Source organism: Chelonia mydas, chromosome 25, assembly GCF_015237465.2.
Source record: "Chelonia mydas isolate rCheMyd1 chromosome 25, rCheMyd1.pri.v2, whole genome shotgun sequence".
Taxonomy (NCBI): domain Eukaryota; kingdom Metazoa; phylum Chordata; order Testudines; family Cheloniidae; genus Chelonia; species Chelonia mydas.
In genome coordinates, this window is record NC_057858.1 from 8,642,787 (window position 1) to 8,668,106 (window position 25,320).

General features: G+C 43.2%; 1 protein-coding gene across 8 annotated transcripts in view; it reads left to right on the plus strand.

Moving 5' to 3' along the window:
- Window positions 1-25,320, plus strand: part of KDM4B (lysine demethylase 4B) — a 215,546-nt gene that overhangs the window by 9,680 nt on the left and 180,546 nt on the right. For 3 of the 8 annotated variants that reach the window (XM_043535979.1, XM_027834198.3, XM_027834197.3), the window contains exons 2-4: window positions 4,410-4,643; window positions 5,340-5,491; window positions 21,051-21,213. In XM_043535979.1, coding sequence (XP_043391914.1) covers window positions 21,073-21,213 — 141 coding nt within the window. In that variant the 5' untranslated portion in view covers window positions 4,410-4,643; window positions 5,340-5,491; window positions 21,051-21,072. The remainder of the gene's footprint in view (window positions 1-4,409; window positions 4,644-5,339; window positions 5,492-21,050; window positions 21,214-25,320) is intronic. The other 5 variants (XM_007072095.4, XM_043535975.1, XM_043535977.1 and 2 more) reach the window with 3 other exon arrangements.

Here is a 25,320-nt window from a genome sequence, read left to right on the forward strand (position 1 = left end):
AGCAGCCTCATCAGTGATGTGCAGAGCTCTGAGACCGCCACCAAATCTGGTCTGAATGTAGTTGCAGTGATGTGAGACATTGTCTGTTGTTGATCACAGCCACATGTGGGATCCTTTCATTGGTCCCGGGGTAACAGCTGGCTGCATGTTGATCCTGGCCTGTTTGAAATTGTTTCAGAAGAGCACATTAGTGGTGTGGCAAATCAAAGCCGGCTACAAGCATGGTCAGGTCAGTTATAAGATACTGATTTTTGACATCAGCTGCAGACCATTCTTCATGCCATGTCACCATCATATTGAAATCTGGCCATGGAAAGTGGGTCCACAATAGGTACCTTGATGACAAGCACACTCTTGGGTGGTGGAAGAGGTCTGTGTATAGTGGTAGACTTGGGTTTGCCCTGATCTTCTCAAACATTCTGGCTGTAGCATCCTCACAATGGATGAGTGGTGGAGTGATGTTGCATAACACATGGAGCCATGGTGGTGGTGTGGGTCAAATTGTCCCAGTTATGATGCTCATGGTTGAGTTATAGTCAGCCAACTTGTTGTGAGACAAATGGAGTCAGACTGGAGCATAGGATTCTGCTGCAAAATAACGGGGCTAAACTGGATGATTGCAGAGTTTGAACATTTACTCATGAAATGAAGGCCAATTTGCTTAGAAGGTTATGTGATCTCACCTTAGTTGCAATTTTCCTCAGATAGTTAAGATGTGTGTGGGATCTATCCAAGGTTATTCTGAGGTAAACTGGGTGGGATTCCTGTTTCAACAATTTCTCAATTGAACTCAACCCCAGTTAACTCAATTGAAAACCCCAGTTAACACCAATCGAGTTGAGTTGGCTCAGCTGAAATAACTCAACTGAAACCCAACCGCCCCCCGGCTCAGGAAATGTCTTGGCTATGGAGTGAGCTAATGGGACTATTGCAGTATGCAGTTGCCTGCAGTTGGGAATATACATGGTCCTAAATTCGGTCTATTTATGAGGCTGCTGCTTCTCTTTATTTATTCTCTGTTCCTCTTCTGTGAAACCTCCTTAGGCTTTCACATATTTCCTGTAATTTTAGGGGAGAGTAATAGATATTCATTCTTCTGGGACCTGGGTATGAATGTAGTTGAAATAAACTCTACAGTCATGCTTCTTATATTGATAAGATAGTATTTAGTAATTTTATTTTACTATAGGTTACGTTGCTGTCACTGTTAGATTAAAATGTATAAAGTACTTTTTGCTTTTAAACAGCTGCTTTGTTTGTGGTTTAAACTTTGTGTTTTTACTTCATGTTGAAGTAGTGTTTTAAAAAACTGTGTATTGTTTTTGCCATACTCAGAAGGAAGTTGTTGAGGGAATTGCAGCTATTAATGCACCATTGCATTATTTTACTCATATCTCATTCGTTGCTCAGTTTCAGGTATGGTAGAATCCACAATTTCTGAGGCTTCCTCATGGGTTTCCCTGTTGCTGTATTTTATGCAATTTAGGACTTTCTTAAAAGGAAAAAATAAAAAACCTAGCTAAATAAAGTGAAATAAATCTAAAGAACTGTTTTGCATTTTCACACCAAGTACGTACACAAGACAAGCGCCAAAAAGAGAATAGGTATTTAGAAATTTGGTCACCCTTTTTAGTGTATTCACAGGAGGAGGGCTCCCAGAATCTTTAGCCAGATTCTTTGAATACTAACCTGATCCTGAATAGGTAACATATGCTGTAGTAAGTTAACATTTTATTGTAACTTTGCCTTCATAAAAAGTGTAACCCCCCCCCCCCCAAAAAAAAACGCAAACAAACAAAAACAAACAAAACTTGTGCACCAGGCAGACACTTAATAGTACTAAGAGGTGAAAACTTCAATTGTGTATCTTAGTGGACAACTAACTTTAAAGCCTGGTTATGGTCACTTAATTGGTAACCTAACCTTTAATTGAAATTCTTAGGAAACTTTAGTTGCTTGTCTATATTTAAAAAAAAAAAAGTGGGCGGGGGACTTGGACCTATGTAACTAAATAGATATAAATCATGCTTAAACTGATTTAGTTATTGAGCTAACCTAAACCAAGTGCAGGTACATTATTAGTTTGCATCAGTGTAACTAAAACCAATGTTAGGCCAGTAAAAGTTTTCTTAAGTGTGATAACTGAGGCTTGGTTTATGTTTAGTATGGATTACCTTGTATACACTGAACACTCTGAAATTCTCCCTGCCATTGCATTAGCAGCAGTGGAGGTTCACCAATAATATTGATGGTGGGGTACTATTATAAGTGGAGCTTCTGCAGCTGCTGACATTTTGATGACTTATTACTATTTATTATTTGTATTACAATAGCATCTAGAGGCCTTAACTAAGATTAGAACTGCATTGTAGAAACATAGCAAGGCAGTCCCTTCTCTAAAAAGTTTGCCTCCTGTATTTGTCTATTTAAATTGTAAAACAGAGGCACAGAAAGGGGAAGTGACTTGCCCAAGGTACTGCAGAAGGTTAGTGGTAGGTGAGATTAGAGGGAGGTCTCCGGACTCCCAGTGCAATGCCTTCGCATTAGGCCATACTACCACTGACTGTCGTCTAGACATGCTCAAATCCGGGTTAGACAACACATGGTAAAAGTGCTAACAGCCAGTGTATGCTTTTGCTCCCACTCTTATAACTGATGCCTTGTTAAAACAGGGAAATATCCAGGCATAATAATATTGCTGTATTAGTACTGGTGTAACTCCCTATGTGGACACACTTGTAGAATAAGAGTGCCTTTTTCTTAATTGGTTTGTCACTAAGGCACCTTCTGAAGAAATAACATGAAACTGACATGACTAACAGTTTCACTGGTGCCCACAGGTTTGGAGTAGCAGCAGGGAAACTGACCAGGCTTGTTTAGTCTGCTCTGCTGCTGCTTGGAAAAACTGCCAGCTGGAGCAGTCACAGGAGAACTGATTGTCTGCAGGCTAGGGAAGACAACACTACAGAGCTTACCAGGTTGTTCATAGTTTCAGAGATACCTTTCCAAATGTGAAGTCAAGCAACTTAATTTTTTCAAGTCACTATGCTGAAGGGGCTTCAGCCCAGTTCAGATATTGCAGTGATGAGTGAGATATAAAAACTTTGATAGATCTGTTTGGATTGGTGCATACTAATTCTCATGAAAAACAAAACTGTCAGGTAAGGAGTAAACTTACTCATCCAGCAACCTAGATGGCAAAATTAAACTGGATGCTTTAAATATCTGTTCAGTTTCATGGTTTTTGTCTGTGCAAAGCTCTGTTAAGCTTTTTTTCAAAAGTTGAAAGTTGAGCCTACGTTATTAGTATTTATTTGTTAACTAATAACAGATCAATAAGGTGAATGTACATGGTGGTAACCTCCATTGCTGAAGAGTACAAGACATACCTCGAGGAAGACGGTCTGAGTGCAATATACATTTTTTTAGCCTTAGAACTAATACGTATTCTGTAGTTTGTTGATTTTTTTTGTGTGCGCGCACACTTCTTGTATGAGAGAAAAATCTTAAATTTTCAGTTATCTGAGATATTTAGACTTGGCATTGTTATATCCAATCACCTTCTCATCTGTTTTTCAGTAATTGGGGCTCCTTGTGCTCTTTATTTCACTCTAGAGCAAATTGTTCTTGGACTAGATATGCCTGTCTCCTTTAAAGGTATATAATTCACTGTTTTCAGATTCTTTGGGTAGTGTAATGATCTGTGAAAGTTAATTTTCTTAATTGTTAATGGCACTTTCACCAGACTTAGACAAGTGCAGTGATGTTTGTTGTCTGCATTGATTAGATTAAGTGATTAGTAGGTTCAGTGTTCTGTAATAAAAGGGCAGTTGTACTGAAGAACACCAGTAGTCTTGTATCTATTCTTCAGGCTATGGCTACACTGGCACTTTACAGCACTGCAACTTTCTCGCTCAGGGGTGTGAAAAAACACCCCCCTGAGCGCAGCAAGTTTCAGCGCCGTAGAGCGCCAGTGTAAACAGTGCCCCAGCGCTGCGAGCCGCGCTCCCAGTGCTCTAAGCTAATCCCCTCGAGGAGGTGGATTACCAGGAGCGCTGGGAGAGCTCTCTCCCAGCGCTGGCGCGTGACCACACTTGCACTTCAAAGCGCTGCTGCAGGAGCGCTCCCGCGGCAGCGCTTTGAAGTTTCGAGTGTAGCCATGCTCTAAGTGAGTACAGTCGACAGTTAGAGGCTGTTAGGGGCTTTCTTTGGTGGGAGGAACAGATAAGCTCCTCTAAGGCCTTAATATCTTGCATTGCGTTGGGGCTCATCTCTGGAGAGAAGATGTGTTTCTTCACAGCTGATGCTGCTAAGGCCTAACTACGCTACAAGGTTAGGTCTATGTAAGCTGCCTTGTGTCAACCTAGTTGTGCGTGTGTCTAGTCTTAAATTTCTCCCACGAATGGAAGTGCTCTGTTACAGCAACGCAATAACTGCATCGCCACCCTGAGTTCCGCTGTGGGTGTGTCTGAGGTACCTGAGTCACAGGCTCTTGCCATGACCATTGAGGAGGAAGATGGGGGAGATGTAACTGGGGACGCCCAGCTACGCCACGAACCAGGGTCTGTTTGAGAGTCCACCGCTGTCTAGTCAGTCCTAGTATCTGAGCATGAGTGTGCCTGATGCAGGAGAAGGAACCTTGGGTAAGTGTGTAAATGTATTTCCTATTAGAGTAATGTACTGATGGTGCCCCCAACTTAACAAGACACAGCTATCAACTTTTTATTAATTTACTCACGTTAGAAGAGGTAGTGGTGAAACAAATGGTAAAATTGTCTGCTTCGTGTTCCCCTGTAGAGTTGGGTGGATGGCTTGCTGTATGGCCATGTGGAGCAGTTTATGTACACAAGGATGACCTTTGAATCCTGAGAGATTTCGATTAAACTTTCATGGAATTACTCTGAAATCTCCCAAAGGTTTATAGGGATGTCAGCCTTATTTCTTCCTCCATGATAGGACACTTTGCCACTCACTCAGTGATAACTTTGGCAGACACCATTACAATAAACAGGCTAGTTGAATATGGGCCTGGGCAGCTCTGGTACGCGAGCAACAGCTGTGCTCTATGTGCCTTTGTCATTCTCAGCAGTGAGATGCCAACTAACATCACCACTAACTGTGGAAAATGGTGTCAGTTTTCAGTGCAAATGCCCTATACTCCTGTGTTCGTGCAACAGCCTCCTTATTTCCCTCACACCTGGCAAGCACTCCGAAGCAGAAGTGTCAAAAGCATTTCTTGTTTAAAATTTTAGGTGATTGAGGGAAGGGAGTTCTGTGTCCTAACTCTTGCTTTCTGTTGTGACTCTCCTGACAATGGTACCTCTGCGTTTGACCTGTAGCTGATGCTGTTGCGGCCTTGAGGGATTGCCCTTCCACACCTGCGGAGTGTCTGAGCCAGATAAGGAAGAGAAAGAAGAGGACTTGAGATGACCTGTTCAGTGAGATCCTGCAAGCAGTGCTGCATCAGACCATAAACAGAGGGTTTGGAGAGGTGAATATTGCAGATTGTGTGGAGAAAGGCCCAGGTGTCCTTTCGGGAAAAGAAGAGGGAGATGCATCAGGACATAATGGGGCTTTTCCAGCAGCAAACACAAGGTTCAACAATCACAGGCTTGCCTCTCTTTGCAGTCCATTGAGAACTCCATTATAGCACCTCCCTACACCCCCCTCCACATTCCATGTGGCATCAGGAGCTACATCTCTTCCCCCTCCCGCTCCGTGCCAGGGAACATTCAGGACAACCACAGCTTTGTGTGCTGACTTGTGAGAGCTGCAGTTGCTGTATGTGTAGCTAAACTTGACATGTGTGTTTTTTCCCTTCTTAAGCTGTGTTCCATAAATGTATTGTTACTCAATAAAATTTTATTGTTTGGAAAATAATTCATCTTTATTAGTTCCCACATGGTACAGAATGCCTAGATGTACTGAAAGCACCCATTTATTCATTTTTACAGTGATACGCAACTCATAGCATGAGTGACAAAAACAGTTTTGTGGTACTTGCTGTATGGTTATGATTAATAGATGCATTGTCAGTGTTACATTCATGGATGTACACCAAGTACCATGCAATTCCAAACAGGCCCCAAAACAGCAGGGCCTAGGGCCAGGTAGGGCATAGTACACCACAGTGCATTACTGTGACTCACTGTTAGGGTTTGTTCAGAGGCTTCCCTGAACCATGTATTTTCTCACTGAGCTCTTCTAATAGCCCTTGTGCCTGGCTGTTCAAACTCAGAAGACGGCCTCTGCACCTTCACCCTGTGGCAACTTTTCCATCTTTGCCTCACAGATATGCAGGAGGGTACAACAGGCAGCTATAACCATTGGGAGGCTGTTTTTCCCCCCCACTGAGGTCCACTTTTGTGAGTAAATAATGCCAGTGGCCCTACAGTCTACCAAAAGCACGTTAAATTGTCACTCTGCTCCTGCTGAGCTGGTAGCTGAATCTTTCCTTGGTGCTTTCAAGGTGGCCGATGTATGGCTTCATGAGCAAGGGGGTAGTCTAGGCCCTCAGGATCACTACTGCCATTTCAACATCACTAATGGTAAACTGCTGGTCGGGACAGAAAGTCCCTGCTTGTAGCTTTCTGAACAGTTCAATGTTCTTAGAGGTGTGGGCGGCATGCAGCTTCCCTGACGAGCCAGCACTGATGGTGGTGAAGTATCCCTGATGATCCACCAATGCTTGCATAAGTATAGAAAAGTAGCCCTTTCTGTGTATGTACTGTGTGGCAAGGTGGTCTAGTGCCATCTATCACTTCACTGCAGTTTGGGAACCCCATTGCTGCAAATTCATCCTTTATGTTCTGAATGTTGCCTAGAGTTACAGTCCTGCATAGCAGAAGACAATTAATGGCCCTGCACATTTGCCTGGAAATTGCCCTCACAGTGGATTTTCTAATTCCAAAATAATTTTCCACTGACCTGTAGCAATCCGGCATTGCAAGTTTCCACAGTGTGATCGTTGCTCACTTTTCCACTGTCAGTGTAACTCTCATTCTGGTCTCCCTGTGCTGGTGGGCTGGGGCAAGCTTGACGCACAGATCCAGGAATGTGGCCTTGTATATAAGAAAATTCTGCAGCCGCTGCTCATCATTGCAAGCCTGCATTACGATGTGATCCTACCAGTCAGTGCTTGTTTCTTGGTTTTAGAATCAGCACTCCACCATCTGCAACTGTTCTGTGTACACCGACAACAGCCACGAATTGGGTGTTGCTGTGTCCCACAGCAGTCTGGCCTCTACAAAATCATTCTGTTTCCCCACTGATTTGGTTCTTGTGGGTTTGCAAATACTGGAGGATTGTGCATTCTGTGCTTGCAGGAGTCATGACAGTAGTGCAGAGCTGTGCAGGCTTCAGTTAGATGAGATGGACAGTGAGGAGGCCCATGAAGGTCCATGGGATTTTTGAAAAGGCATGAAAACTATGGGATATGGATGACATTATGGGATGGAGAAACTTGATGCTGGGAAGTTGACCCTTTGCTACTAGTCACTCCTGGCTGGGAGCTCATGTTCAGCTGATCATCCGTCACAACCCCCAAATCTTTTTCAGTCACTGCTTCCCAGGATAGAGTCCCCTGTTGAGTATGGCCTGTGTTCTTTGTTCCTAGATCTTTATATTTAGCTGTATTAAAACACACATTGTTTGCTTGTATTCAGTTTACCAAGTGATGCAGATCACTCTGAATCACCAACCTGTCATCCTCATTATTTACTACTCCCCCAAATGTTAAAAAGTGTAGGGCCAAGAACCTGCCAGACCTATTGGAAGCACACCTGCTTGATAATGACACCCCATTTACAATTATACCTTGAGACCTATTGGCCAGTTTTTTATCCGTTTAATGTGTGCCATGTTAACTTTACATTGTTCTAATTTTTTAATTACTGTTGTGTGGTACCAAGTCAAATGCCTTACAGAAATCTAAATGTTACATTAACACTGTTACCTTTATCAACCAAACTTGTATTCTCATTTAAAAAAAAAAAAAAATCAAGTTAATGTGATAGGATCTATTTTCCATAAATCCATGTTGCTTTGCATTAATTACATTACTCCTTTTATTCTTTATTAATTGAGTCCTATACCAGCCACTCAATTATCTTGCCCGGGATTGATGCCAGGCTGACTGGCCTATGATTACCTGGGTCATCCCATTTATTATTTTTAAAAATTGGCACAGTATTAGCTTTTTTCCCACTTCTTGAATATCCCTAGTTCTCCAAGCCTTTTTGAAAATCAGCACTAATGGTCCAACAAGCTCCTCAGCCAGCTCTTTTATAATTCTTGGATGCAAGTTACCTGGACCAGATGATTTAAAAATGTCTGATTTCAGAAGATTCTGTTTAACATCCTCTAAAGACACTAGTGGAATGGAAAGAGTGTTATCCTCTCCACATGATGAGATTATATCATCTGTTTTTCCCCAAATACAGAACAGAAATATTTATTGAACACTTCTGCCTTGTCTGTGGTGTTAATTCTACCATTTCCATCTAGTAATGGATCAATACCACTGGAAAAACTTTGTAAACTCTCAGCTTGCACATGCTCCGTAGAGTTGTCTTGAAGTTTAACAACTAAAATCTCCAGGGAATCCATCTGCATTGAGCATACTCTGGCATCTCCCAAATCCTATTTGTGACTGGACTGTGTATGTGCCATCCTGGCAGAGTGACTGAGCATGCTCCAGCACAGGGCTACAGAGCTGAGAATGACTTTCCCTGTAATTGCTACTCTGCACCAGGAAGGGGCAGATATTGGCAATGAGAGCATGGAGTTTGTCTTCTGTGCTCTGTGACCACCCCCAACTTGCTGTCACTCAAGTAGCTTTGAGGAGGAAACTGAACTGAAAGCAGAGTGGGGATAGAAGGCAGACTAGGGCTTGGGAAAGGAGTGGATTGAGACAAGGATTCTGGTGGGACTGGGACTGGCTGGGCAAGGAGACTGGGATCTGGGGAGAATGACAGACTGGAACTGTGAGCTGAGAAGGGGAGACGAACTCGTTGGGCAAGGAGACTGGGAGCTGTGGGGGAACCAGTAAAGGAAACAGGAGCTGCGGGGGGAAGATGGGACTGGGAGTTAGGAGGGTGGAGAGAACACTGCGATCTGTTGAGGGGGTGTGGGGGGAGACTCAGTGATTCCTAGTGGCCAGGGGAAATGGGCACAGGGAGAGACAGTTCTGACAAGGAGTTGGGATGGAGGAGAACTGGGACAATGTGCAGGTGAGGTGTGGGAGACTGAGATTGGATGAAGACCCCAGGAAGGGAGACTGGGACTGAGAGCAAGTGCAGGGGAGAGGCAGACAGCTAGGATAAGGAACCAGGAGAGGGGAACTGATACTGAGTTGGCAAGGAGACTGGGACTGGGATGACCAACCTGATGAGTGAGGACTGGAACTGATGAGCAAATTTGAGGAGGCACGCAGATGCTCTGGTGTGAGGTTTGCCATATGCTCTTCGGTTGTCCGCAAACTTTAGTCACTGTTGAAAGGTGTTAACGAGAGACTTGGGCTTCTCCATATTGGCCTTGCTAAAGGTTGTTATGCTTCTGTCATCGGCATATTGCACCAAAAGTGATCCATCCAGATGAGGATAAGGAGGATTTCTACCAAACCCTGATAGCATCATCAGGTTGGTCCCATGTAATCTCTTTAGGTGATTTTAATGGCAGGACTGGCCATGACTATACATCATGGGGCAATGTGATAGGCCATCAATGACTATACATCATGGGGCAATGTGATAGGCCATCATGGAGTTGGTAACACAAGCTCTAACAGCTTGCAACTACTTTCCAAATGCGCCGAATACAACCTTATTATCGCCAACAGTGTTTCAACAGGCCAACAAGCATAAGATGACCTGGATGCATCCTTGTTTAAAACACTGATGTGGTCGGTTACATTATTGTTTGGTGAAGAGATCTCCAAGGTCAGACTCTCTCGTGTCATGAGAGGCTTCAACTGCTGGTCAGACCATAGATTTATAAGAAGTCAAATATCCTTCAGTACTGCTCTCAAGCAACATAGCAACTCAAGCCAGTGAAGAAAATCAATATTTCAAGCCTGGAAAACTGTGACAAACATTTGAATTCCAAGAGAAAATCACGGAAGCATTTCCCTCAGTTACAGCATCCTCAGTGGATGTTGAGGCATCCTGGAAACTTTTTTGGGACACTATATATTATATGGGTGGTGAAGTTCTTGACCTCATGAAGAGGAAACATCAGGACTGATTTGACGAGGATGATCCCAAAATATGTCTGCTCTTGAATTCACTGCATGTTATCCATTGAACACATAGCAGACAGATTCAGCATCCAGGAAGGCTGCATATCATCAAGCAAAACAGATGGTTAGACCAGACTTTGGCAAGTGAAAAGCCCATGGTATGAAAAGAAAGCAATGGAATTAAAACTGGCAGCAGACAATGAAGACACCAAAACCATTTTTGCTGGCCTTAATGCTGTGTATGGCCCCAGGTGCAATGGGATAACCGTCGTACGAACTGTAGACTGCAGTAGACTCTTACGGCTGGTCTGCACTAGAAAACTTGATCGACCCAGGTATGTTGCTCAGGGGTGTGGAAGAAATCCACACCCCCTCAAAGCCGTAGCTGAGCCGACCTAAATTTGTGTAGGTGGAGGAGATGGATTATCTACACTGATGGGAGAACCCCTCCTGTTTGGCATAAGCTGTGTTGCTGTAGCTTTTGTAGACCAGCTCTTAGTTGACAAAGAGAACTTGACTGAAGGATGGAATGTTTTAGTTAGCTTCTCCATCACCCTCCCAGTGCTTTTGAGGAATCAAGCAATGCTCTTCCACAACACCTATTAAAAGAACTTGCGCTCGTCCCCCACCTTATGAGAGACCATAATAGTAATCATGAAGATGTCACAAATGAAACCACCTAGACCAGATGGCTTTCTAGCAGAGATCTACAAGCAGGGTGCCTACCACAGTGTAGGGCACCTCACATGGCTCTCCCACGTTATCTGGGAACGAGAATTGGTGCCACAGGATTTCAAAGATGCTAGCATTGTCCATCTCTATAAACGTAAGGGTGACAGGGCAAACTGCTAATCCCTTAAGCTCTTCCCTATTGCTCAGAAAATTCTTGTAGGGGTTATACTGAATATACTTAAGACTTATCTTGTGAAAACCATCCTCCAGGACTCTGTGTGGATGGGGCACTATATAGACATGATCATCACAGCCCCCCAGGTTCAGGAAAAGAGCTAGGAGCAAAACAGTTGTCTTTGTATGGTGTTTGACATAACTAAAGCTTTTTACTTTGTAAATCATGAGGGACTCTGAAAACTTTTGTTCATATTTGGATGCCTTGCAAAGTTTTTCTGTCATTTGGCCCTTCCGTAATGAGGATGATGGTCACAGTGGTGGAAACTGGTGAGATATCAGACCCCTCTTCAGTCACCAGTGGCTCTAAGGAAGTTTGCAGGCTGGCTTTCACACGTCTACATCCTGTTTTTTTGGCTATGCTTATGGATTAATTTCATGGTAGTGATAGAGTATTTATCTGTTTCCACACTGATGAGAAGTTGTTCAATCCACGGTGCTTCTGTGTTTGCACAAAAGTAGCTTTTATTTGCTGAGTGAGCAACCAGTGAATAATCAAATGATGACATTTAATTTATAACTGATCACTTTGCTTGTGCAGTCAGTCATTTTGGCTTAGCAGTCAGCTGAAAGAAAACTGAAATACTGTACCAACCTGTGCCTGGGGATGTGCATGTCTACCTAATTGTTAAGATCAGTAATGCACCTCGTAAGTCTGTGGACAATTTTTGCTATCTGGAGAATATGCTGTCGCAGAATGGTACTATTGAGATTACTCATCATGTAGCCAAGGCAAGGTCTGCATTTGGAATGCAGTCACACTGCCTATAGAAAAATGGAGTTGTCAAAATAAGCACTAAACTAGATGTTGGCAGTGTTGTAGTAAGTAGCAGTGTCTGTTCCAGGATATGAGAGACACAAGATGGGTGAGGTAATCTTTTATTGGACCAACTTCTGTTGGTGAAAGAGATACCCCACCTTGTTTCTCACTAAACTAAATGTGTATAGGGCAGTTGTACTTGCGAATGCTTCTGTATGGTTGTGAGACATGGACAGCAGGTCACTGCCACATTAGGAAACTTGATCAGTTCTATATGCACTGTCTTAGGTCTGGTCTATTTGCAGGGTCAGATGGGTGGGACAAGATTCCCAGTTCAAAATCCTTAATTGTTGTTGCATATCTGACGTACAAATTATGCTCATAAAAGTTCAGCTGTGTTGACTGAGCGATCTCATTTGACTCGAACAGCCCAGTGGTCAGCTAAAGCCAGCCACCAAGTCTCATGGTGGCGAATGCAAGCAATATCAAGGAGCATTAACACCTGATGTGCAATACATGAAGAGCACAAACAAGAGTACAACAGCCTGCCATGGTCTTGGACAATTTTGTCTGTCCCACATGTAGCTGTTTGAGGTTCTCGCGTTGGTGTGACCTTGCATATGTGTTCAACTATAATGTTTGCTGAATCTTCATATGTTGATGTTGCATGAGACTCCATTATCACATAGGAATAAGGGTGGAGGAGGATAGGGATAGAGATATATGGAAGGGCTGGGAGAGCAAGGGTGGCAATAAGACCGAGGGACAAGGATTGGAGGAAGTTGGGACAAACAGCAAGTCAGCTAGCAGAATGTGCAGAGTTCACATGTATGCTTTTTTAAAATAAAATAAATTGTAGAACTGCTGTGTTTGTTTTTTCTCCTCTCTCCCCAGCTGCACTTTCTTCACTCTAATCAGTCCCTAGAAAGGTCCAGCCATACTACAACTAGATCTGGTGTTTTTGTAACAGATCAGAGACATGGTCACTCACCATTACTGCTGATAAGTAATTTAGTTGAGCTCAGCGATACTCAGACCGAGGCTCATTAGCTTCAAGTGGCTCATTAATGTGTCTCCTGCAGCTCTTTGCAGCACGTGATATTAAAACACCATGTGATGTAATTATTAAAAAAATTAAATAGATAAAAACAAAACCAATTAAAACACACTTTTATGCAGCTGTGAACATTTAAATAGATTAAAAAAAATCAAATTCTGCAAAGTCTTAACACAAACAAAAACGTTTTAAGCCCATTTTAAAAAAAAACTGTTTGTGCTAGCATGTTTCCTCCTTGAAACTGCAAAACTTACCATGGCATGGCTTGTTGCTTCAGCTGCTTTCTTGATCGTCCAGCGTGATTGGAAGATGGTGAGCAGCCAGCGGTTCAGTACTTTGCAGTGAAGGGTGGTGCACAACACAACAGCAATTGTCAAACCAGTTGTAAAGAAAAAACTGTTCTCTGCACCTCAGAAGCCAGGTGTCTGAGTGCTCCATCGGAGCGTCCATGCTTCTACTCATGTAAAACAGCACGTGGCCTTGGTTGTAACAGGATGTTGTTTACGTACAGGTGTCCGTCTGCTGATCCTTTTATAATCAGAAGTGAAGAGAAATGAGAGAACTGGCTCCCCTGGCCCTCATGCGTTCTGTAGTTAGCTGTTGTAAGAGTTTGATTAGGTTAACTAGCTGAACATCAAGTATTGTCTGAGGTGTCAGGATTCTCATTAGAAAAATGACATCAGCTTAAACATTATGAAAAAAATCCAAGGTGCTTTGGTCATTCCTTTTGTGTGAAGGTCTTGGGCGCTGAAATACACATCATTGTCTTGCTTTTTCTGGGGAATAGTAGACACTTGAATTCACAACTGTGATAGATGAAATAAGCTTCCATGCATAAGACTATTCCCATTGTTGTTACAATTTAGCATACTCTGTTAGTAATCCTCTCCTAGCAGATCGAGCGGAAAGCGGAATAATGGGAAGGAGTTTTGAGAGAAGATGGGATAAGAGCTGGCGATGAATACTTATATTGCAGTCAGGGAACTATAGTAAAGCTGCCAAAAATGGGGAGGCATCCCTGGAACAGGTGGCCTCAACAGCATTAGCATGGATTCTCCTCAAGAAGGCACTCCTGAGTCCATGCCCTGAGCCAGAATCTTTTAAGTCAGTTTTTAAACAATGCTAGTACTGGACTTGAATTTGATTCTTCTGCTTGTGCAAAGGATTTCTGTGCATTTTCCTCATTCAGTTTATGCAGCCTTTTGGGTGAGAATTTGCATGCTTGTGCTTTTGTAAATCTCATCTTGAAATTTATTCTTGAGTGTTGACTCGTCATCCCTGGTTTGAATTCAGCACAGCTTGCTGTGCTTTCCTGGTAAATGGCATTTTCCTGAATAACTAGTGAGAAAATTACTGGTTGATTCTACCTGCATCAAATGCTAATCAGTTCCACTGGTCAGTCCCTGGCAACAGGAGATAGTATTCGCTCTCCAGTATTGTAAAACATTTATATACTACAGTACATGTAAATAGAGATGAAACATGTTTCCTGCCCAGGAACTTGCAGGCTTAATGTAGAAGCATCCCAAAACATGTTCATTACTATATATAAGAATATCTTCTCTCACCACTGAAATGCAGCCTACTCTATGGTGAACTGGATTATCAATTTGAAGATTATAGTTCTGAGAATTATATAGCTGTTGCAAGTAAATTATAACCCGTAACACTACTAGAGTAGAAAGGACTTGGGGGGGATGCAATATCTGTTTGTTTTTTCCAGTTTGTTGATTTTGTGGCATTTGACAACACTTTGAATAGTTGGTTTCACTGTCTTGCTGATGAGCACTGGCACCTCTCATGTTCTGCTCTGGGTGGTAGCTCTCCTGTCTGCCCTTCAGGCTCTGGTAGCTGGTAGCAGCATTAGCAAAGCTGAAACTGAAGAGGCTCAAGGCAGATGTGTACACAGAGAAGAAGGATGGTATGAGAAGAGATGGGCCCAGACTTTTTTGTTGGTGTTGGTTTTGGTCCTGCTGTAAAGAACACCTTATAAGCACAGCAGTTGAATGTGTAAAGCCTTAACTTGTAAAAAGTATTATTTAAAAGGGTGCTTTATCAGAAACACCCCCTCAAAGTTCTCATTAATATTAGACATAAATATTATACCCAACTGAAATCATAGGGGGAATTTTCTATCACTGTGGCCAGGCTTAACACCCTACTTTAGAAGAATAGGCTGAGATTTTTTAATCATAGGTGACAAATGCCTATGTTGTCTTTTGCAAAAACATAATTCTTCCCAGCACAATGCTAAGCGTTGGTTCAGTGTTAACAAACACAGAAATGTGTTGCCAGGAGCACTTACTGCAGCACTTGGATTTTTTTCTTGGTGGTTTCCCATCCCAGTATTGACCTGGCCCAGTCCAACCATGCTTTTACTTTGTGAGATCTGACACAGTCACAGCCGAAGTGGCATTGCTGCAGGTTGTAGTAACCCATTTTGCATTCTTTAATCCTTAAAAGTCCTTTACTGCCCTCTAGTGATATTCCATGGGTATAGTGAATAGACGCACACAATTTAAAATATTTACAAAAAGAAAAGGAGTACTTGTGGCACTCCTTTTCTTTTTGTGAATACAGACTAACACGGCTGCTACTCTGAAACCTGTTAAAATATTTAGTGTCTCTCCATAGTTAAGTTTGCAATCAGAGTTCCATTAGGACTTTTTTTTGCCATCTCTGTAACTTTCTAAATTAATACTTGAAAAATTTACCATTATGAAGTTAACGTGGCTCATGGTGAAATAAAATTTTTACTGCAAATTTGAAGGAAGTTATACAATTGCTATTTGAGTTGATGGAGATTTAAAAAATGATTCATGTGCATTTTTATAAAGTGTCTGACGCTTTTGTCTCCATACACACTGCAGATTTAATCAAATTATAATGCAGGGTTCACATACCAAATAGCTTCTATCATAACCTTGAGAAACTAGTACTTGAGCAAAAACTGTCTTTATTCCCAATCTAATGCATGAGTTGCTGTCATTGAAACAGATGGAGGAAAACAAAAAAGCATGCTGCCACAATTTTAAATGACAACCACTTACTTCCATATACATACTGATAAGAGGGGGCGGAAGTTGGTGGAAAAGCTTAGCTGTCGTATTCATTCAGGGCCAACCACTTGCACATAATGAATGGAGGAAGCTGAAGGTTATGGATAAGCCATCAGCTATCATTGGGCCTTGGGCTAACCACACATGTGGTACAAGTTGTACAACTCCTACCCCCATGTGGACAGTTATACTGGTATAAGCGTACTTATTCTGGTATAGTTCATTCCCATAAGGGAATAAACTGTACTGGCATTATCTATCTTAGAGATTGCTGCCTATCACGGACTATCTGAGAGCCTTCCATATAAAATCAATAGCAAAGTCCCTGGTGGACTTCAGAGAGTTTCTGACATTCCTCCCTTTATGGTGTTAGTTCTGCTTGCCCCTTTTTTTTTTTTTTTTTTTTTGATTAGGTGGGGTGAGGTTGGGAGGGGTTCTGGAATAAAAGGGGCATTTGGATTGAGAGTGTCACTTACAGTGGAAAGGCTTTCTCGGGTGGTGCGGGGGGGAGAAGGGGGAGGCGCACATGTGCTGGCTTTGCTAAATTCCCAAAAGATGGTCAGGCCCTGGATTTGTGTGATCTCGTCTGGGTAATTGTTCATAGCTAGATCTTGACAGAAAATGCTTTGTTCCCATCTCTTACTTGCATCATCCTGGACTTTGTGGTGTGCATAGCTGCAGAGGAGGAGTTCATAGATTGACATTTGGTCTTTGCTGTAGATTGACACATTAATTGCTTTAAAAACTAGGATCAAGGCCTTAAAATAGCATAAGAAGCTGACTGAGAGCCAGTGGAGGGAAGTGAGCACAGACCTGATGTGATCATGGCAGCCTGAACCAGGGAGAAGATGGGTAGCCACATTCCGTATCAGCTGGAACCTGTGCATAGTCTTCTCATTTCACATCAGATACAATGAATTTACTCCTGGGGGAATTTTGAGCCAAAAAATTAAAAATTCTGTGCTCAATATTTTAAAATTCTGTATATTTTATTTGTCAAAATAACACAATATAATCATGCCAGTTTCAATCATTTTAGTAACTTACTTCAAAATACCTGTCAGCAAGTATGTCTAACAATACAGACAACAAAAAAGATTCCCCCAAGAGTAGAGAGTTAAAGAAACCACTGTGACAACCCAGTTCCTGTTTTCTGTTATGCTTTTGTTGCATGACTGAGTCTGGTGCGTCACGTGCCAGCTGGGCACATCTTGAGAGGAAAACTCTGCCCCTCTGGTCTTTTGGTCCACTGTAGGGTTTTTTTTCATCCTGCCACTGTAGGGTTACTATATAGAGGTACCCAAATAGAGGACACTGCTGGGGGGAGGGAGAGCTGGAGGGGTGTGTGTACAGTTGGAGGGGTGCTGGAGAGGGGTTCTGGGGCCCCCCGCCCCCCGAGCCCAGCGTGGAGCTAGACACCTGCCACCACCCTATTCCCCCCAGAGCCCAGGGATCCAGAGGGTGAAACAGCCCGATGCTGGTCAGACTGGGTTTGTATGGAGTTTCCTGTGGTGAATTCAGCATTGGACTGTGCAGGGCTGACAAGGCACAGAGCCTCCATTCCCACTGGACTGGATGCTCTGCTCACTGCATGCCGCCTCCTTCCTTCAGGGTGTGCTGGGAACTGCAGCTTCTGGGAACCCCTTCCCCTCCCACCGGCAGTGTCCTCTATTTGCAAGCTGGGGAGCCAGGTTTTGCTAGGTCCAGTGGCCCCTAGTGTCAGCCAGGAGCTCTGCAATACCAATTCTGCCAGGAAAAAATGAAATTCTGTGCAGAATAGGGCGACCACTTTCTCAAAAGGCAAAAGCAGGGCACATGCAGGAGCCACACTCCCAGCCTCTCCTCTTCCCCTTAAGACCCCGCCCCCTGGCAAGGTCAGAAGCCAGAGCTGGGCTCCAGGGAGCCCAGGCCACTCCACCTGCCCTGGATGGGGGGCCGGAGGGCTTGAGAGCAGTCCCTGGCCTGTGTCCCCACTCCCCAGGGCATGCGGCCCAAGGCAGGTGGAAGATCTGGGGCTCCCTGCAGTGGCTCTTACTACTTCCCAGCTCTGGCTTCTGGCCTGGCCAGGAGTGGGGCCTCTTGGCAAGTGGGGACTAAGGCCCACCCCAAGGAAGAGGCTGGCACTGCCTCTGAGCATTGGACAGGCACGGAGCAGCGCCACAGGGAATCTGGGACAATTCCTGTACCGGAGTCATTAAGACTGGGACTTGAACTCTGCATTTCAGGCCTGTCCTGCCCAATTTGAGATGGGTGGTTTCCCTAGCACAAAACATTAATTCTGTGCAAATTCTGCATTGTGTAGTGGTGCAGAATTCCCCCAGGAGTATGAATTACAGCTGGTGACATGCATGGATTACTGTGGCTCAGTCCTGATCCATGAGGAAGGAACAAAGTTTTCTGGCAAGCTGGAGGCAAAAGAAAGAAATTGATGCTACTTGGTCAATAGATTTAGCGAGGAATCAAACAGAACCTTGAGGTTTTCACCACTTTCACTAATTGGGAGTGTGCGCCTTTAATGGAGCGTGAAGACTATATCTTATCTAGGTCTCTGAAGCGTTTCCCCTTTCTGACCAGCATTATTCTAGTCTTGCCTGGTCCAGCTTGTCTACATCCAGGGCACCTCTACACTGTGACCACAAAAGGGATTGTTCCAGTATAACTATACATGTAGAAAAAAATCACACCCTAACCAATAGTTATATCTGTACAAAAACGGTACACCAGGTCTGTACACTACACCAGTACTGAAGAGTGGAATGTGACTGTGTCATAAGCATCCGCAAAGGAAACAAACTGTATTAAAATGAAAAATAGGACTGTGCTGTTTTAATCCACATTAGAGTATGTTTGTTGGAACAAAACATCTAAAATCTAGTGTAAACCTTCTGCCAGGTGGAATCGGCAGCAACAAGGGCCGGGTTCAAAATCCAAAGGTCCCTCTTAACAATACAGCACAGAACCGGCTTGAGCCCCGCCCAGTAATCTGGGAAAATTAAACACCACTGCGGGTGCCTCTAAGAGGCAATACATCCTCACTCGCAAGCACTGAGTCTGAGTATAGCCGAGAAAACTTCTAATAAACAGGGAAAGGAGCTTGGCATTAATTTGGGAAAACATCATGATTCGCACACATCTGACCATGAGCAAAACTCCTGCCCAGAGTACATTGGCCAGTGGCCTTTGCCTCCGTTTCTCACCTTGCAGTGTGAAAGTCCAACAAACAAATGTCCCTTTAACATGCCGCTCCCTCCACCCCACCCCATTTACAGCGGCTGTCCTTGGTCACCGGAGACCCAGAGTTCAGAATTGCATTCGTGTGAGTTCACCTGCCATGGGGAGATGGGGGAGAGGGACGTCAAGCAGTGCCTTAGTTGCTGCTGTTGCTACAACAGCGCACAGTTGCCACCGTCCACTCTGTGTTGCTGCATGCTTTTGTTTGTTTTGCCACCATTCACTTCACCGTTCCATCATCTGCTTCGCCACCGATGGCCCTGTGCTGTCACCTGCTGCCACCTGCCTCTTTACTGTGACCTCTGCGAGTTGGTCTGTTGAGGTTCCATCCAGCTCTGTGATTTTAGCAGCTAGTGAGGGAACCTGACTGCTAGTGCAGGCTGAGCAGCCTCTTCCACAGAAACGCTGTCCTGCAGCAGGTCTAAGGCTACGTCTATGCTAGCACTTTTGTCAATATAACTTATGTTGCTCAGTGGGGTGAAAAAACACCCCTCTGAGTCTCATAAGTTACACCATCAGAAGCACCGATGTGAACATTGCTGTGTCGGTGGGAGACGCTCTCCCACTGACATAGCTGCTGTTGCTCGTTGGAGGTGGTTTAATTATGTCTACGGGAGACCTCTCTCCCGTCGGCATAGAGCGGCTACACGAGCGATCTTACAGTGGCATATCTGCATCGGTACAGCTGTGCTGCTGTAAGCATGCTAGTGTAGATATGGCCTGTGGCTCATCACTTAGATCTGATTAGAGCTGAAATCACTGATAGTGATCGCGTAACACAACAAAAGAGACTCGATGGAGCCTAATCAGCTCCGTTTTTAAACAGTGGAGAGGAGCAGGTCAAATGGTGCCTGACTCTCAGGAGGAGCCCACACCGCCAGGCAGAAACACCTGTCCCCACCCTTTCTCCCTCCACTGCGATTTGGCATCTGAACCCCATGTCAGCGAGTTCAGTTCAGTTGAAGGTGACCCCCTTGATCAGGACAGAGACTTCAGCTATGTCTATACTATGGACGTTTCAGCGGCACAGCTGTGCCACTGTAAGGTCTCCCATGTAGCTGCTCTTTGCCAGTGAGAGAGCTCTCTCCTGTCGGCATAACTAAACCACCCCCAAACGAGCGGCGTTAGCTATGTTGGCAGGAGAGCCGCTCCTGCTGACATAGCGCTGTCCACACCAGCACTTTTGTGGGTGAAACTTACATTAGCCGGGGGGGGGTGTTTTTTCACACCTGGACCAACAAAAGTTTTACTGACAAAAGTGTTTGTGTAGACAGAGCCTTAGTACAATCTTGCTGACCTTTACTCTTGCAGTAAGGATAACAACATTTCGTTACCTCTGCATTCAATACTAAAGTGATTTGTAACCCAACACCAGCCAAAATTGATCACTTGGGCAACACAGCTCTGTCTGCTGGATACCTAAGCATAATAGGTGTGTTCATGTAAATAGAGTCTGGCCATGAAATCTTTCTCTCTCCCCCCATCTCATCACTAAATGTCAGGGAAAAGCGTGTTCAGACCTTGCTTACAATTTTTGTTTACAGTTGTGGTTCTGCATAGTGTACATGGGCACTGATTATAAAAATATAGTGTTAAAATTGTTTCTGGCAAAATGCTCCTCATCTCCTTTCCAATGGGGCTCTGAAATGTTTGATCAGTGGGGAAAATGGAGAAACTTGCATATGTTTATCTTGAGATTTGTGCAAGAGCATGTGAAGAAAGGAATGTTTTTTCCCTTTTAACTTGTCTGCTTTCTCTCTCTCTGTCACTTCCCCACCCCTTTGCCTTTTCATTTTTCAGGTGCTGAAAACTCACTGGAAACATGGGGTCTGAAAACCCAAGTCCACAGAATCCTGGCTGTAAGATCATGACCTTCCGTCCCACCCTAGACGAGTTTCGGGACTTTGGGAAATATGTTGCCTACATCGAATCGCAGGGAGCTCATAGGGCAGGGCTTGCCAAGGTGAGCTTGATCTCGACCTACTGGATTCGATTTAGAGAAATTGAAAACCTCGTAGGTGGAAATGTCAGCATTGGGCTTATGAACAGTTGTACTGGATACAGTATCTCAGTTGAGAAGTACCCATTATGTTGCAAGAAAGGAGTCTGGGGACAGGTGTCTACAAAACAGTACTAGCGAGAAATAATTTTCTCTTATTTAGTGTTGCTCTTTTTTTGAGTGTTATTGAAGTCGTCTACATGTAATGTGCCTGGATAATCCAGGCAAAAATAGCAGCCTGTGTGTGCTTGGCTGTAGTTCGTATGTTTGGAACTAGAACATTTTTGTTAATGACAAGGCATAATGGCCAAACCATTGGGATTATTTCCTCTTCTTCCAACATGATAGGTGATCTTTCATTTCTGTCTGGAGAGCTAGACACTGACTTGTGTTAACGTAATGTCTGAAAGACTATCTAATAGCACGTGCCCCTTAACACTGAAGCAGCATGACCTATAGTTAGAATGTGTGCTGGGAGTTAGAACTCTGAGTTTTGCTTCTGGTTCTGCTGTGGACATGCTCTGGCCTCAAGCAATTTACATAGGATGCAGCTTTTAAAATGCCAAAGGCAGTTAATGCCCAAATCCAAATGGAGTTATGCACCTCATTCCCTTTGGCACCTTTGAAAATCAGACCTGTAATTTTTTTTTTAAAACAAACAAAAGGAAGTATTTTTTCACACAGTGCACAGTCAACCTGTGGAACTCCTTGCCAGAGGATGTGTGAAGGCCAAGACTATAACAAGGTTCAAAAAAGAACAAGGTTTAGTTCATGGAGGATAGTCCATCAATGGCTATTAGCCAGGATGGGCAGGGATGGTGTCCCTAGCCTCTGTTTGCCAGAAGCTGGGATGGATCACTTGATGATTCCCTGTTCTGTTCATTCCCTCTTGGGCACCTGACATTGGCCACTGTTGGAAGACCATGTACTGGGCTAGATGGACCTTTGGTCTGACTCACTATGGCCGTTCTTATGTTCTTTGAGCCTGTTTGTCCATCTGTAGGAAGTAGTCAGTATTCCCCCTGATAGGGAGATGAGTGGGTTTATTGTGAAGTGCTTTGAAATAGTTTGAAAAGTGCCGTTTTGGTGTAAATTATTACTACATTCCCATGTAGCATATGTGCTAACTATCCCTGCCCTTTAAAAAGCACGCTTAATTCAGTGTAGTTCAAAGGTATCCCTATTTTTCTTCCCAAATGTCTGTTTGCTTATGTCAAGCTGGCAGGCGTGTATGAGCTAAAACCCTGGAAATTCAGTCAGAAAAGATTTCTGATTCTGCAGTGTTTTTAAAATTTATTTTTATTTGTAATGATCAAATAATCCTTGTATAACATTTAGTGTTAATCCTTGTAATAAATTTATTGAATAAACATGGATGGCGATTAGTCAGAGAAGTAGATGTCCTCAGTTTGTCCCCCTTTAGGGGAAAAGGAAAATGGGGCAAATTTTGTGAAAGACACTCAGTTGATTATAAAAATAAAACCATTCCTAGTTTAAAAAAAAATGTATTCCAATTTTTGTCTAACGTCTCAGAGCTGAAAACAAAATGAAACTAAGTAATGGGCCATTGTGAGATGGTCATATCTGATTTCTAAGTTTAAATACTATAAACACAAATGTTTGAGAAAATTAGGGCAAATTAACGAGGATGAATCCTTTTGTGAGCATATCTTGTGGCATCACAGATTGACTAATTTGTCCTAACAAGGCAGGTATACACGTGGCATGTAATGGAACAAAACAGAGCACACACATAGAAACGTTGCTGTTAGGCATGAGCGAATAGCTCCTCGTTAAAACCTAGGTCAATTACTGCTTTTATTACACTTGCAAAATGGAGCCTGGTATTGATAAAAAGCTCTCCATAAAGTGTTTCCTCGCTCACTCAAGCATACTAATGATTTAATTCTCTCCGAGTCCTCTGGAGTAGATTATTGTAACTAGTCTAAAAGCTGTTGGTGAACTCAAATCTCAGAAAGAGGTAGCTTTTCCGACAGTACTATGTCCTCAGCTTTGCGGAATATTGGTTTTGTGCCTTGACAACTTTATCCAGACAGGGCCTTCTAATTGGCAAAAAAGCCCACCTTACTCTGGAGAACCCATTTCCCTGACAATCAAATCTAACCTTCCATATCTATTGATTATAATTAATCTCTTTTTTTGTTTAAATTCATGTTTTATTCTTCAAGTTTGAAATAAGTTTCCTTGTTGTTCTTCGACATGCACTTTCCATGCACAAGGGAACCTCCTCAGCATTTAGGCCTAGAATTATTCTGTTTAAACTGACACTTTCACCTTCCAAACTCTGCACTGCTCTGCAGCGTCTTTTCACACCTTCAGCATTTGCCTGAAAGAACCAGGAAACCGTGGGACATCTATCCTTAAGGAGAGCCAGTGCTTATATCTTTAGTGGCTCATCTCTTAAAACGAGCACTCTGTCCATCATCTTTGTATTTTTGTCTTGCCTTTTCCCTTCCTAGATCTTTGTGGCTGAGTCTAAGTCTATTATCTCTACCTAGGAGTTTCCCCAGCAGATTTCCCCGACCAGTGTGGACATACTTTTTTTGTGGGGGTGAGGAAGACCTGTGCTTTACAGCACAGCAGACCCCCAGGTGGCATCTAGTGTAGTTTTATAACACTGCTTTTCTCAGACAAAAATCCCCATCTATGCCAGCCAGGGAAACTAGGCTGGCAAAAACTATTTAGATATGGATGTTTCTGGTAGGGCTACAGCCATAATATGGACAGGACCGCTGTCTTTTCATCAAATTTTGCTTTTCTTTATGATAAGCCTCTTCTAATGGTTTTCATTGCTTAAAATAGAAAGGATTCCTTTTCAATCCAGCTGTGCAGCTAACAGCCTCTAATAAGCATATGAACTCTAAATGTGTGTCCCTTTATTTACTTCAGCTAGGTGCTAGCTGTAGTGTCTACTTATGGCCTTTTATTAAGCAAAGTAACAAGAAATATTGCACTGGAGTAAAGGCAGTTGGTTTGAAATAATCATACTGAGTACTTAGAGCTTTGTTTTCCAAGCACTTTATAAACACTAGCTACCTAATTAAGCTTCTCAATGCCCCTGTGAAGAAGCTGAATATTATCTTCATTTTCCAGATGGGCAGAAAGGCCTAGAACACAGTTCTTCTTATGTGTGGTAGTTTGTTTTTTGCTTTTTCCCCCATCTATTTTACATGACTATCCTGCCACATTGCCTGAGTTTGAAGAGGATTGAAGTTTGCTTACTCCCTTTGTGTCCCAATCTATCAGCCTCTTCTTGTAGTGATGTCTTGTCAGTAGGACAGATGAGTTGAAGTCCTGCCTAGATACTGAAATTCAACAGTGTTGTAAGTGGGTTTCCCAGACATGGCTAAAAATTTTGTTTCACTGATGGTGGAACCTAACTGTGGCTTAATAGTGTTCTTGAATTGTGCTACCCAAGGTTTTAGCATGGTTTAGAGAGAGGTTTAAAAATGGTTATGCTCCTGTCTGTGCTTTGTGACAGAATTGCTTTCTAACCAGGTTTGGGACAGTAATATTGTAACCAGCTTTCCTAACATGTTCAAAACATAGTTTGTGTCCATTTTCTGTTCATCAGGTCTCCCGACTCTTTTGTGTGGAACTAGGGTGGCCAATTTTGGTTGGATGTATTCCTGGAGGTTTCATCACATGACTTCTTTAATTCAAGATTAATCTTTAATTCCTGGAAACACCAGAACAATCATGGAGAGTTGGCAACCCTATGTGGGAGTGCTCTTAGAACCCATTCTAAAACGGTCTTTCTAATCCAGTCCTGATCTACTGTTCCAGGGAAAGTACTTTAGCATTTCTCTAGCAAGAATAATGTATAAAAATCATCAGGCTAATTCTGCTCCTGTTTAGTGTAGGGAGAGCTTGAGAGCCCCTTGAAAGCTCAGAAGGATTTAATAATCTGTAGATTTTAATGTGACAATCTCAGCAGGGTTTGCTAGCCTTCTGCACATTACTATTGGTCCCAAAATCATTCCATGAAGCAAATTAAAAATAGAGTGGTATTGCAGGTATCCAATGGAAAAGAAATTCCGCAGTATGGGC